This window comes from Sporothrix schenckii (genome assembly GCF_000961545.1).
Source record: "Sporothrix schenckii 1099-18 chromosome Unknown Cont47, whole genome shotgun sequence".
NCBI classification, from domain to species: Eukaryota; Fungi; Ascomycota; class Sordariomycetes; order Ophiostomatales; family Ophiostomataceae; genus Sporothrix; species Sporothrix schenckii.
This window is the reverse complement of record NW_015971148.1, coordinates 5,573,574-5,588,200: the sequence shown is the minus strand read 5'-3', so window position 1 is coordinate 5,588,200 and position 14,627 is coordinate 5,573,574. Positions and strand designations below refer to the sequence as shown.

At 54.5% G+C, this 14,627-nt stretch overlaps 3 protein-coding genes across 3 annotated transcripts; 2 read left to right on the top strand and 1 right to left on the bottom strand.

Annotated features, from left to right (window-relative positions):
* Positions 1 to 1,128: 1,128 nt before the first annotated feature.
* Positions 1,129 to 5,825, top strand: SPSK_03862 (prostaglandin-endoperoxide synthase 1; the record flags this gene model as incomplete). The annotated part of the gene is made up of 2 exons (XM_016730677.1): positions 1,129 to 4,505; positions 5,042 to 5,825. 2 exons carry the CDS (start codon positions 1,129 to 1,131, stop codon positions 5,823 to 5,825), a joined length of 4,161 nt encoding a protein of 1,386 aa, XP_016586303.1.
* An 812-nt stretch (positions 5,826 to 6,637) lies between these two features.
* Positions 6,638 to 7,308, bottom strand: SPSK_04556 (uncharacterized protein; the record flags this gene model as incomplete). Its single annotated transcript, XM_016731359.1, has 2 exons — positions 6,638 to 6,688; positions 6,715 to 7,308. The coding sequence occupies 2 exons, from the start codon at positions 7,306 to 7,308 to the stop codon at positions 6,638 to 6,640; spliced, it is 645 nt and encodes a 214-aa protein (XP_016586302.1).
* A 1,486-nt stretch (positions 7,309 to 8,794) lies between these two features.
* On the top strand, positions 8,795 to 9,784 carry SPSK_04445 (uncharacterized protein; the record flags this gene model as incomplete). Its single annotated transcript, XM_016731252.1, has 1 exon — positions 8,795 to 9,784. One exon carries the CDS (start codon positions 8,795 to 8,797, stop codon positions 9,782 to 9,784), a length of 990 nt encoding a protein of 329 aa, XP_016586301.1.
* Between the last annotated feature and the right edge of the window lie 4,843 nt (positions 9,785 to 14,627).

The window sequence follows — 14,627 nt, the reverse complement described above, 5'->3', positions numbered from 1 at the left end:
GTCGAACTGAACAGGCCACATCCACACTGTTAATATGTCCGCGTAAATCGTAATCACACCTGTCCAAAACTCCAGAACTCCGCAACTGGGGCGTCCACAAACGCACATTCAATATCCGTACCTGCAATGCCCCATTTCAAAATATGTTACCGACCCATCCCAGCCCCCAAACAGCCACACAGGGTCTTGCGGCCCCGCCCTTTGCCCTTTCGTTATTGTCCGTTTTTGTCTTCTTCCTCTGTAGCCTGACGTGTCCCATTGTAGCGTAAGGGGTGTGAAAAACTTAGATAATAAAAATAAAATGATGGATTCAAAAGAAAAATAACAAAAACAAAATTTTAAAAATGAAAAGAAACAGGCACATCTTCTCTGTTTCGTCGGGACCACTGTGAACGATGTCCACTTGTCCAGCCCAGCTGTTGACCCAGCACTGACATTGACCCAGGAGGCCCGACCCATCGAAAATGTCCGATACATTGCATCCCAGCTGCACACAGTCTCGGTTTGCACGGCATATTATTCGACTACCGACAAAGCAATTCACGATATCCTATTCGACAGTCGTTGTGATGATCCTAAATCCACATCTGAATAACCAGCCAACAAACCATCCCTGTTGACGCCATGTCTCTCTTTTCCTTTTTTTCACTTGTGTCTTTCCTTTTCTCCTGTTTCCTACAGGACAACCTCAAATTTGTCCGCTTTGCATGTGCTGATGTCGAGTATTCGTCCATGCCTTCAAGTCACTGTATGACGCTGCCTTGTATCTTCCACTGTGTTGCACTGTTTGTCGACATTCCAAGACAGGTCGGCATATAAATCCCCAGTTGATACCCGAATGTGACCCCCGTGTGTCGTCTCTGTCCTCTCTCTGGTCACTTTACTTTCCCCTTGGTGTTTTTACCCGCATCTTTCCCTTTTCCGTTTCGATATCCCTTCTTCTGTTTTCTCTCCGACCATTTTCGTGTTCTTGGACTTGGACATTCTTGTTTTTTCTCCTCATCCTTATCCTTCTTTGCTGCCTCGTTTTCCTGATTATTTTCGATACCCAATCTTATCCAACCACTCCACCACACCTTTCATCCTTCTCGTCCACAGCCCCCTCTATCCCCTCCCACCTCGCCCATCATGTCGGACAACTTGGCCGGCGACAAGCCGCAGGCAAGCACCAACATACACGGCAGAGACTCGGCCTCGTCCGGCTCGGGTAGCGCCGGCCCAGACAAGGTCGTCATCAGCGGCACCATCACCAACCGGCCGCCGCTGGTCAAGAACTTCAAGAAGCCGTCGAGCCCAGGCGCGTTGGCCAAGCTCAGCGGGCTGCGGGCGGCCTCGAAGCGGCCCTTGCCCACCGAGACAGGCAACGGCACGTACATTGTGGCCAAGACCCAGACGGGGCTGCGTGAGGACCTCAAGCACCTGACGTGGGCGAATGTGAAGACGGTGCTGGACCTCGCCAAATCCAAGAAGAAGGGCGGGCCCGTCGACGACCGCACGATGCTCATGGAGCGCGTCATCCAGCTCGTCGCGGGCCTGCCGACCCAGTCCCGCAAGCGTGAGCTGCTGACGTCCAACTTCATCACGGAGCTGTGGGAGTCGCTGGAGCACCCACCGGCACTGTTCGTGGGCGACAAGTTCCAGTACCGCATGGCCGACGGCAGCTACAACAACATACACAACCCGACGCTGGGCGCCGCCGGCACGACGTACGCCCGCACGGTGCACTCAACCGTCACGTCGCCTGCCGCGCTGCCGGACCCGGGCATGGTCTTTGACTCGGTCATGCGCCGCAGGGAGGGCAAGTACAAGAACCACCCCAACAACGTATCGAGCGTGCTGTGGTACTGGGCCACCATCATCATCCACGACCTCTTCTGGACCGACCACACTGACCCCAACAAGTCCAAGACGTCGTCCTACCTCGACCTGTCGCCGCTCTACGGCAGCAACCAGCAGATGCAGGACACCATCCGCACCTTCCGCGACGGCCGCCTGAAGCCCGATGCCTATGCGGACAAGCGCTTGCTCGGCATGCCCCCGGGTGTGTCTGTGCTGCTCATCATGTTCAACCGCTTCCACAACTATGTGGCCGAGAACCTAGCCGCCATCAACGAGGGCAACCGCTTCCCGCGCCCGGCTGGCTCGCCCGACGACGAGGGTCTCGAAGAGTGTGCCAAGGCCGCCTGGGCCAAGTACGACAACGACCTGTTCCAGACGGCGCGCCTCGTAACGTCGGGCCTGTACATTAACATCACGCTTGTGGACTACGTGCGCAACATTGTCAACCTCAACCGGGCCGACACGACCTTCACGCTGGATCCCCGCCTCGACACCGAGATCAACTCGGGCACTACCCTGCAGTCGGAGCGCGGCACTGGCAACGTCGTGTCGGCCGAGTTCAACCTGTGCTACCGCTGGCACTCGTGCATCTCGGCCAAGGACGAGAAGTGGATCGAGGACTTCTACCACGACATCTTTGGCAAGCCGGCCGCCGAGGCCACCATGATGGACCTTATGGGCGGCTTTGTCAAGTTTGACCGGTCCATCCCCGACGACCCTGGCGCACGCACGTTTGGCGGCTTCACGCGCGGCGCCGACGGTCGCTTTGACGACGACGAGCTCGTCGACTGCATGAACGACGCCGTCGAGGACGTCGCCGGTGCGTTTGGCGCCAACAACGTGCCGCCTGCCATGCGCTGCGTCGAGGTCCTCGGCATGCTGCAGTCCCGCAAGTGGAACCTGGCCGGCCTCAACGAGTTCCGCAAGCACTTTGGCCTCAAGCCGTACGAGAAGTTTGAGGACATCAACCCGGATCCGGAGGTCGCCGACTCGCTGCGCCACCTGTACCAGCATCCGGATTTTGTGGAGCTGTATCCAGGCATCGTGGCCGAGGCCGCCAAGGACCCCTTGGTGCCCGGTGTCGGCATTGCGCCCACATACACCATCTCACGGGTCGTGCTGTCGGATGCCGTCGTGCTCGTCCGCGGCGACCGCCACTACACGGTCGACTACGGCCCGAAGCAGCTGACCAACTGGGGCCACAAGGAGGTGTCGTACGACCTCAACGTCAACCACGGCTGCGTCTTCTACAAGCTCTTCATCCGCGCCTTTCCCAACCACTACAAGCAGAACAGTGTGTACGCTCACTACCCCATGGTCGTGCCCGCCGAGAACCTCGCCATCCTCAAGAGCCTCAAGCGCGACCACCTGTTCGACTTCGCCCGCCCCACGCCCATCCCGCAGCGCATCAACATCACGTCGTACGGCGGCGCCCAGCAGGTGCTCGAGAAGCAGGACACCTTCAAGGTCACGTGGAACGAGGGCCTGGGCTTCCTCATGGGCGAGCCCGGCAACCGCTTCATGCTGTCGGGCGACACGCCGCTGCACGCTCGCCAACGCCAGTGCATGGGCGCGCTGCTGTACCACAACGCGTGGAAGGCCGACGTCAAGGCGTTCTATGCGTCGACCGTCAAGGCCCTGCTGGACGAGAAGAGCTATGTGCTCGCCGGCAAGCGCCAGGTCGACATCATCCACGACGTCGGCAACATTGTGCACACGCACTTTGCGGCGCGCGTGTTCAACCTGCCCCTCAAGACGGCGGCCAACCCCAAAGGCGTCTACTCGGAGCAGGAGCTGTACATGGTGCTCGCCTTGATCTTCGTCACCATCTTCTTTGACATTGACCCCGTCAAGTCGTTCCCTCTGCGCCAGGCCACCAAGGAGGTCTGCACCCAGCTCGGCTCCCTCATTGAGAGCAACGTCAAGCTCGCTCTCGGCCTCGGTATGCGCGCCATGTTCTCGGGTCCGGCCCCCAACAAGAAGGCCCAGGACAGTCTGGCCGCCTACGGCATCAATATGACCAAGGGGCTCCACAAGTCTGGCTTGGACACCAAGGAGATTGCCTGGAGCCAGATCCTGCCGACCGCGGGCGCCATGGTGCCCAACCAAGCCGAGGTGTTCGCCCAGGCGGTCGACTTCTTCCTGACGGCTGCCGGGTCTGTCCACATCCCCGATATCCACCGCATTGCCAACGAGCCCGAGTCGCCTGAGAACGATGCTCTGCTGCTCGGTTATGCCATGGAGGGCATTCGTCTGGCTGGAACGTTTGGCTCGTACCGCAAGGCCGCCGTCGCCGACGTGATCAAGGAGGACGACGGTCGCGAGGTACCAGTCAAGGTCGGCGACCGCGTCTTTGTCAGCTTTGTCTCGGCTGCGCGTGACCCTGTGCACTTCCCCGACCCGGACACTGTCAACCCGCGCCGCCCGCTCGACAAGTACATTCACTACGGCGCCGGCCCTCATGCGTGCCTGGGCCGCGACATTAGCCAAGTCGCCATTGTCGAGCTGTTCCGCGCCCTCTTCCGCCACAAGAATGTGCGTCGCGTGCCCGGTCCGCAGGGCGAGCTCAAGAAAGTGCCGCGCCCTGGTGGCTTCTTTGTGTACATGATGGATGACTGGAGCGCGTACTTCCCCTTCCCGACGACCATGAAGATCATGTGGGATGAGTAGGTGCAGTGCCGGTCATGATGGTGCCGACACCCATTTTGCGCGGCTTGTTTCGTATCAGGACGTGGTAATTGAACAGGAGGGCAGAGGCCGGTGGAAATCGTGGTAGTAGTCCCTAAACTTGGAACTGTTTTTTTTTATTGTCAGTCTCTGTGTTATACATACCAAATTGCTGAATGGATTTGACCTACTTGAATGCTGTTTCGTCGCGGTGCGATGCTGGCCTTGTTGACATTCATTGGCCCCCTTTTCGTGGCGTTTAGTGGCCTGTGTTTTGTTTGTCGTATGACATAATATTTCCCCCCAAGCCGCTGGCGCCCGCCCCAATCAAGCCCCGCATACGCCTGACCGCGCTGAGTTGACGCGACGCCAAAACCCGTGCCAAAACGGAGAGAGACCCGCATATCGTCTGCAACTCGCCATCAACAGCCTCGCCAACCAGTGCCAGTCACCATCGGAGAAATGTGAGTTGTCGGTGTCGCGCGTTCATTTTACAAGCGTATGCTAACCTCTCTCTGTCCCTTCCGCCCTCCAGGATCGAACCAGCCATCCGAGTTCGCCGTGCCATCCACGCAAACGACCAGCTCCTCGTGCGACGTATTTTGGCATCGCATCCCCATCTCCTGCACAACCCAGACACCTCCGATGCCGGCCTCTCCAACTCCAATCTCCACCTCGCCGCCTCCCTCGGCCATCTCCACATCTGCCAGCTGCTCATCGAGCGCGGCCACGAGAAGGACGGGCCCGCCCTCAACGAAAACCATGAGACAGCCCTGATGCTAGCCGCTCGTGCTGGCCATATTGAGGTCGTGCACTACTTTTGCCAGGCCGGCGCCGCCTGGATCCTCGGCGTCGATGTCCATGGCCGCGACGCCATCATGGAGGCCAGCCGTGGCGGTCACGACACCGTCGTCCAGATCCTGTTGACATACATTCCCTCGGGGCCGGAAGACGCCGTACGCCGCGCCGACAACGAGGGCAACACCGCCCTGCACTTTGCCAGCAGCAACGGTCACCTGCTCGTGCTGCGCACTCTGCTGGCCGCTGGCGCCGACGCCGACCATAAGAACATTTGGTGCTGGACGCCTGTTGCCTACAGCGCGTCCGTCCAGGCCGAGGTCTACCTCAAAAACCTCATCAACCAGACAAAGGCCGCCATAGGCCAGCCACCAATACATGCCCCAACGCAGACGCAGGCGTCACCTCGCAAAGGTCGGCTCGGCGCCCCCGACATGTTCAGGCGCGGACAGCTGGGTGCCATGGCATCTGGGCTGCGGCTGGTCCGTGAAGATAGCCATGAGAAGGCCCGCCAACGGTGATGTCACGGTTGGGACACGGTGAGCTTTGATTGCGAAGACCATCCTTCCTTGTTCATGTGTCTCTTGTCACGATATCTTGTCTTGCGTCTCCTTTCGAGTTTGCTTTATTTTACGATGGCAAGCATACCTTGGATTTTATGATTTGGCGTCTTAGATTCTTTTTCTTGTGGCCGTTTGTCTTTTCTTGCCTCCCTTTCAGCTTCTGTGCTATTCATGTTGGCATTTCTATGTTGCATGGCCAGTTCAATATTACATCGTCTCAGCCTTCCACTACCTTGTCGCTGTCGATGTTCTTCTACACCCCGCACGGCACAGAATATAACTCAATTTTTTATTTTATTTTACCTTTTTGGCCTTTTTTGTTACTGTTTTGCACCTATGACGACAGATTGACACCTTTTCGTGTTATCCTGGACGAGTAGTCGCAGTGCTTTAGTTTCGTGCCAAGCCCTATTCATGTTTGTCATTGATGTCCCTTTATGGCCCATCGCCAAAATGGTGCGCACCACTCGCACACCTTCCAGGTTTGCCGTGCCCAGTTCCAACTTGTATTTTGTTTTCCATCTTCGACGTCCGCTTCATTAACGGTCGTCTCTTTGCCATTCTCTTCGGTGCCTGACTTTCCATTGTCCAATTCGTCCCGCACCGAGTTTGCAAAATCTAAGTAACAGGTCGACAATTCACCTCTATTTGCATACATGTCCGTCAAGGCACATGCGTACTTTGGAAGCAGCCTCGTAAAAATACTGGCCACAAGTCGTGCGTTTTCCGGTTTTTCGTAATCGAGGTAGTCACAGACAGAGTTGAAGAGATTAGACAGCAGGCCCCGGTGCTTTTCCAGGGCAGGCCCTTGTGCTGGGTATCTGGAACGATGTGCGCGCTGACGGACCTGTGATAAGCACTTGATGTGGACAACATCGAGTAGAGCCTCTTGTATACGTGTGCGGTCATCCGACTCGGGCCCATCGTAGCTCTCCTGGCTCTCACTATTTTCCACCAACGCGGCACTCAGCTCAACCATAATGTCAACCAAAAGCTCGGCCGTCTCTGCATGGCCGTCTTCGGGGAGTATGGCGACCACGTCACCAAACGATTTTAGGACCCGAATCAGGTGGACAACCATTTCGTATGAACGCTCTTTGAGTCTCTTGTCAGTAGCGGCTATATCATCTGAGCCGATATTGCGAGGGCGTTCGTCGCTTGGGTGGGTGCTCGTTGTGCTAAGGCGGAGACTTTCATTGTACAGTTCCAGGATGAGGCTCCGAATCAGAAGAAGCATTTCTTTGATCTTCTTACTGGCGCTCAGAAGGATCCTGTCGCTGTTCCGGTCGCTGTTCCGGTCGCTGTTCCGGTCGCTGTTCTGGTCGCTGTTCTGGTCGCTGTTCTGGATGGTAATCTGGTTGCTGCCGGAATCCAGCACCGAGACGGACGATGAAGAGGAGCAGGAATCACCTGCCACTGTGAATTCGCTGGTATCGGACATGGTGTTGACGAACGAGGGGGGGACTGAATCTAGTGATTTGGCTTCGTAGTGATATTTGAAATTGATGCAGGGAGAAAATATATGTTGGAAAGAAAGTCAAAGAAGAATCAAGACTGATGGACTACCACAGAGAGGTCTACGCATCTGCTTCTGATTGTTTCACCCTCCCTGGCTACGCACAAGTCGACTATACGTAATACATTAGTTTTGCTCAATAAGAGACAGAGAGCTTGTGAGCTTCATCTACACATCTACAAATGACTTTGTGACGTATGGTGCCGACTTATCATCACAAACTTTCACGTAATTTGCCACGCTCTAGTGAATGTGGCCTGCAACTATCCGTTGGCGCGCTTGCTGTTTTCCGATATTTTCTTGGGTGAAAAGGTAACGGCGTGGGAGTTGGACAACAAACAACGGAATACGACACCAAATACGATATCCTTGCTCGATGGACAGATTTTCCCTATGCCAAGCAAGGGTCTCTTTGCTAGCCGTTATAGGGCGTGAAACATTGATGTTCGAGTCTCCAAGACCAACGCATGACTCTGTCGCAGGAGCGGGTCGGTATACCCGCGCTAGGTACCCTTCAGCGCCTAATGTCGACCCAACATCGCGCGTCTCCATTACTCGCACGCCCCTTTCTTCCTACAGTCCGTTTCGTTTGGGGAAATAGAGACCAGTGGGATAAGAGAGAACGTGTACGACGTACTAAATGGAAAGGGAAAATAAAGACGAGGAAGAGGTGTTCCGGATCGAACTAGTAAGGGACGAGAAAAGTCTGTGGAGGAGCTACAGTCGATACGGACGAGACGGACAAGGCATTCAGCCGTTGGAACAGAAATGGCACTGCCCAGGATGGGTCTGTTTTGATTGTTCTGCTCGGAAGAACGTATAGATGGCAACCGTCGACCTCGCATACCCCGGCACATAATTCTTTTCTGCTAGTCCTTGACAACGACCGTCATGAACCCGAGTTATAATGTCGTAATGTTCCGTCCGATCCCATAATGAAATCCCGGCAATAAATCTCCTATAAAGGTATTTAGGCAAAACACGCTGCCCAGTACAGCAGCCAGCAATCGCCCAGCAGATTCCCAATCAACCTTCGTCATCGCTTATATGGATGCGGACGCTGAGTCGAGGTAATATCGGAAATAGATAATGTGCCGACAGACAGCCAATCCGCGTCTGGCCTACTTTTGTCCGCCTTGGGCTGCTATTCCTGTTTGCGTCGTATGATAGTAACGGCAGTGGATGGCAAAAGTATGAGATGGACGGGTAGATAGTAAGGGAGGAAACAGGCAGAAGAGAAAAAAAACTAACAACCTGAGAGTAAACATGGGATGTTGCAGCTCATCCCGTCGAGAGTTGGAGGTTATAAATCAGCAGTGGTCAGTTTAGCTGCCCCAAAACCCCAAAGGCATCTATCGTCCAAGACCGTCGCTACATTCTCGCTCGTCCCTCCAAACGTCTAGTCGCCACCATGAAGTTCCTTGTTTCCCTTCTGGCTATGGCCGTTCCCACCCAAGCAGCCCTCCGATTCGGCTGCTCGACCCTCAGCATTCAGCGCCTCGACCCGTTGGTGCAACCCGGCGCCATCCCATCGTCCCATCTGCACCAGATCGTCGGCGGCAATGCCTTCAACGCCACGATGACGGGCGACATTGGCAACCAGGCCAACTGCACGACGTGCACGTTCTCAGAAGACTTTTCCAACTACTGGACGGCGGTCATGTACTTCCGTGCGCCCAATGGCACATTCAAGCGCGTGCCCATTATGCAGAACACGGCGCTGCCCAACGGTATCAATGGCGGCATGACGATTTATTACACCCAAAAGGACTTTAGCAGCAATGGCGACCAAAAGATCACCGCCTTCAAGCCCGGCTTCCGCATGACAGTAGGCAGCCCGTCGACGGCGTCGCTGACCGATGCCGAGAGCCATGTCGGCCTGCGGTTTGTCTGCCTCGACGAAAAGGCCACGCGCTTTCCGGAGCTGCCGACGTTCCCGAACCGGCCCTGTGTCGGCGGCATCATGACGGTGCACCATTTCCCATCGTGCTGGGACGGCGTCCACCTCGACAGCCCCGACCACCAGTCGCACATGTACAACACGCAGGGCGAGGCCTTTAGCAATGCCGGCCCCTGCCCAGCATCGCACCCGGTGCGCATGCCGCAAGTGGCCTACGAGACTCTCTGGGACACAACGGGCTTCAACCACCTGTACCCCACCGATGGCAGCAACCCCTTCTTCCTCAGCTATGGCGACGACCACGGCTACGGCACGCACGCCGACTACGTGTTTGGCTGGAAGGGCGATTCGCTGCAGCGGGCCATGGACTCGACATGCATGTTCCAGGGCTGCGAGAACGGCAAGCCGCTGCTGTCACAGTCGGTAGCGGAGATGAACAAATGTGCGGTGGAGAGCACTGTCCACGAAGACATTGATGGATGTGAGTACACGACGGCGTAGCGGGAAATCAACGTCAACGAGAAGGGGGAAGGCAATGAAATCAATGCTAACTCGTCTAGGGGTCACTGAATTGCCCGGCCAGTCGATGCAAATGTGAACGCGGCTCGACGGACGACAGTCTCTCGAGTCGTGATAGCAAAAGGTCCTTTGCATGTCCTTCTTGGCCATCCGGCCACAACAGCTTCTTGCTTCTCGACGGGGTGGTCGACTCTCCGCTGTCTACATTTTCGGGTAACATATCGGACGATGGATGGTACTGCGAAGACAAGCGTGTTAATAAACAATATTCCAATATTCTCAAGTGTGAACACGTTTTCGAAAAGAGCTTTTGTGTTCCAGGCTGACAACGAAGAGCGGGAAGAATTGGCGCCCAACTTCCCAACGCCAAAACAAGGTACCAAAAGCAGAAGCAATAAATTTCAGAGGACTCTTGTAGCGCGCTTCGCTGTTTTTGTGTTATTATTTTTCCTTTATCATTAGTCTTTGCTGTCCGCCGTTTATTTTGGTTGCTCAACCACTTCCTGTTTTTCCTTTCTGCCTACGAGATATCACCTACTAGCCTACGTCATGCATCGGTCTGTGACAGCAAGACATGTCAAGACGAGACAACTGCCTCATTGGCTCACCTTGTTTCCTTTTCACAATCCGCCTCGTTGTTATTTTTGTTCCCCCTTTTCCGCGGCGTTATCCGCCCACCACTCGGCAGCCCTTGCCGTTTCCCGTATTTCCCCACTCAGACCAATAATATATCCGAACCTGTCTCGCTTTTCTTCATCGTGAACGGAAACATCCCCCTTGCTCGACTTCCACACAACCTGAGAGTGATGGGCTTTTCTCTCTTGCCTCTCTTGCCTCTCTTTGGCTATTTGATTCTTTCCGTGTGGTTTGCACTTGCCTGCCCTTTGTGGTCTATTTTCGACCTTTCCATTTATGGCGCACAATCTCACACCACCGCATAAGTACCCATGTACCTGCAGGATACGACCTTCCGTCGCACTGGATGTGGCCCCCGTCCCCTCTACAAGCTCGACACACCCTTGCGTCGCAGTCACAGCCGTGTAACGGGGAGTAGCCTGCCCGATCGAGTATCTTCGTCGTCGTTGGTGTTACATCCATTGTGCTTTTATGCTCTTGTTTCGTCGTGCTGTGTTGCGTGACGTGGTATTCCAGGACCGGGTCTGTGGTACGCCGGTCATCTCCCGTGAAGGTTCCCAAGGGTCTCCCGAGAACTGCGTGCACGGCCCAGAGAGTCAGATTTACCTCAAAAAGAACAACAGACATCTAAAAAGGCAGTCGCCCCTTTTTTCTGCTTATTGTGCACATTGTCGACGTCCCATGTTGGCTCCGGACATATTGTTTTGATCATCCAGAGTCTGCACTCTGTCAGTAGTGCGGCGAACGACGTATCTGCACGTACATGGCCGGGGATATTGTCTTCCTTATTTGCAAACATTGATATACGACAAAGAAGGTAATACCTCCCTTCTCGGGTGCCTTGTCCGGATCAGCACGTCGTGTGCAGGGCTCGCCGCTGTCAGAGTATACAACGTACAGCCACGGTCAGCGAGTCCCGCGTCGGCTTGACAAACGCTTCCAACATCGACAATCCGTTGCATTTGTAGCATTTGTCACTTACGAAACACACGAAAGTAGTATTAGGTCAGACACGTTGTATGAGCCACAGACTCTGAAACCAAAAAAAAAAAAAAAAAAACAAAAAAAAAAAAAAGAGAGAGAAGAGAGAGAGAGAGAGATTGGCGGCGGCTGTTGCTTCGGCTCTGCGTGGCTGCATCGTTTTGCTTCCACGTCGTCGCTGTCGCGGTCGCCGTTACTTCTCTGCTTCTCCCATTTCGGTAAGTGCTCTTTGAATTGGTCTGCGGTTTTGAAACGGCCTGGTACTTGTGGTGAGTGTGGCTAGTTTAGAAGGACGGCGCATGCCATTTCCGCTTTTGGCTCCCGGCATGGCAAGGGTGGGAATTGTGGACAGGGGCAGGCAAAGCGCGGTTGGTGTGGATGGGTGGAGAAGGTGGACGGAGTCAAAAGCAGGTGAGAGAAAAGGAAGCAGGAAGGACAATGGAAAATACGGAGTATCACAGCATGCTTCAATACCATTGACAGTCGCTGAGATTAAGTGGTCTGAGTCTAAATTCGAGAGCGAACATAGGCCAAACTGTAGCCTATTTAGCATGGGACACGATGGAAATCGAAAACGTGGCCAGGCCTGAATTGATGCGAGTTGATGAGTTTTGGATACTGATACAATCGCACTCCGACAGGAATCGGTACGACACGGGAAACCTTCAAGAAGGCCCACGAATAAAGACCGTATTTCCGTCGTACTAAATACGATACTGTTCACCCCTGAACCATACATGGAAAACCGGGATCAGGGATACTAATGAGTCGAAGTCCCACCGTCTGTGTGGACTTGGAGATTTTTTTTTTCTATTTCATGGAGTCCACTGTGGTTCGTGTCGCTCATTGCTTGTTTTTGTTGTTACTTCCGTGATTTCCTTGATCATCAGCTCGAACTCGTCGGAGCCGATTGCCATGGTTGCTGTGATCGATGTGCCACGATGCAAGGTAATACGCCTATTACTCCGTATTGTTCCTTGCACTCACCATTTGCACAGGATTATCGTGGATTGTCGATTGCTAATACCTAGGACTTTTTCTCTGTGCCCAGCATCGACGGCGGTGTCGACCCCCGCAACCAAAAAATTCACCAACAGACATTGGGCAGACGGTCAGATAGTCTGCAGGCAGTGGAGATAGAAAGGAAAATGTAGACAACAGCAACGATAGCAAAGCAAAACAAAGTGTGGTAGGATCCGGCAGTAGTCTTCCTGGTTCGAAGCTTGGTGTGCGTGGCTGGCCCACGTGCAGATTGGCGAGTGTTTCTGGTTCTCGTCACCGTCTCAGCCTCTGTAGTCCTGCTGGATCCGTTTTGTTGTCGAAGCACACCTTACCTTCTTCCTCAGTTTGGTCCTTTGTCGTCGTGCAGTTATTTGTTCGTCGGATTCAATTGGGGCAGTTGGGGGCGAGTTGGGGGCGAGTTAGCGGACCGTTGCATTTGGTTCGCAGCTTTGGAAGTAACTGAGACAGGGGAGACTAACAGGGTCTCGGGGCATTTGTACCGTGGCGACGACGAATGTAGAGGTGCTTTCCTTCTTGACGATTGGCGATATGCGGCAAATCGGGTAAGGGTTCTGTGCGGCGTAGTGGAGAAACCACTGCGCGGGTATTATCTACGATTAAGGCAAGTGGAAGAAATGCGGAGGACCTAACAGACCAGGACAAGACAGCCAAGACAACCAAGGCGGCAGAGAATGCGCAGAACTTTGTAAAACGAACGAATACTCTCGTTAGTAATGGTAAAGCACGACAGCACGAGAACACCAAGAGCCAAATACCGCGACTGGAACGGCGGAGGCATATGAGAAACGGAGCACTAGTTTAGTGAAAGAGTCGCTTTAATGAGCATCGGCAGGCCCAGTTTTACCCTGTTTGTACACATACTATGTACGGAAAGGTAGACAACCAAGTCAGTCGTAGGCATAGCATCTTACACTGGCGATAGGCACTTGTGCACAGAGCCGCTAATACGGGCGCTGGCCGATTTTCCAGTGAAGACCCTAGGAGGGCCTCAACAGCGCCCATCCGCCAGAAGATAAAGACCGAAAAGACAGGACAGAATTACGGAAAGGACATGGAGCGATAGACTCCTCACTCGATTGGCTCTCTCTCCGTGGCGATCCCTTGCCATTGCAGACCCCGTCGCTTTCACAAGCTCTTGACAGAGGGCTGTATGATACAGCGGCAGGCGCTAGAAGTATGACAGCACTCAATTGCATTGTTGTCGGTCCTTTGATCGCTTAATCACCAACTTCCCTCGTATTTGGTATCCGTCCCCCGGTACATTCGTATTGTTGTTCGCTTTACAGTCATCTATGCCTTCGAAACCCTTCCCACTTTCCCTCCTTTCCCTCCTCTCACTCCCAGTTCTCCTTCACGATTCTCCCCTTAAACGTACCCTTGCAAGTTGCTGTACTCAGTACTCAGGACTATTTTGCACTTTGGGCTCCACTCTTCACCTTCTTGCAGGAGTAGCGCAACGAGTCCCCCTTATGGATCCCCCTATGGATCCCCCTACGGATCCCACTTGCCCCTACTAACAGTAGGTGGTCCACTGGAGTCCACTATTCAAAACCTTGCTCGCTGCGCGCTAGTCGGCCTACTGCACTACAAATAGAGACTGAACAGGCTTTGCAGCGCACTACAGGAGCCTGGCCTGCAGATTCTGCTAGGATCCGGGGAGAAAGCAGTTTGGCAAGGTCCCGCTGCTAGGCCCATTTGCGGCCATTCGGCGCTATGCTCGGTAGCGTGCTGTGCCGTCCAGTCATGCTCGACCCGTATTTCGTAAACACCGTCCACACCTCTGTGTTCCTCACTCGTCCAGCTTAACCTTCATGAGCCCAACGAGCCCACTGGCCTCCGTTTCTTCCGCTCCCTGTCCCAGTAATCCAAACGCCAGTAGCCTAGCGTTCGCCGACGGACCAGCGCCAGCGCCTGTATCTGGGGAAGGCATTTTTGCTTTGCGGTATCCACGCAGTTCAGCGGTGTTTTGCTTTGTCCCCAGCCCACTTTGGAGGGCTTCCTCCGGTTCCGAGTGCCGTCACCTGTCTTGGCCACATCGTAGGCGGTTCCACCCCCAGACACTCTATTTTCTTCGTGGCGTTTTGGCGTTGCTTGTTTGGACGTTGAAGGTGGATGTGGATGTTTGTCTGTTGGATGCGCTGCTGTTTTGGGCTACAACGCACGCTTGGTTTGATCATGTGAGTGC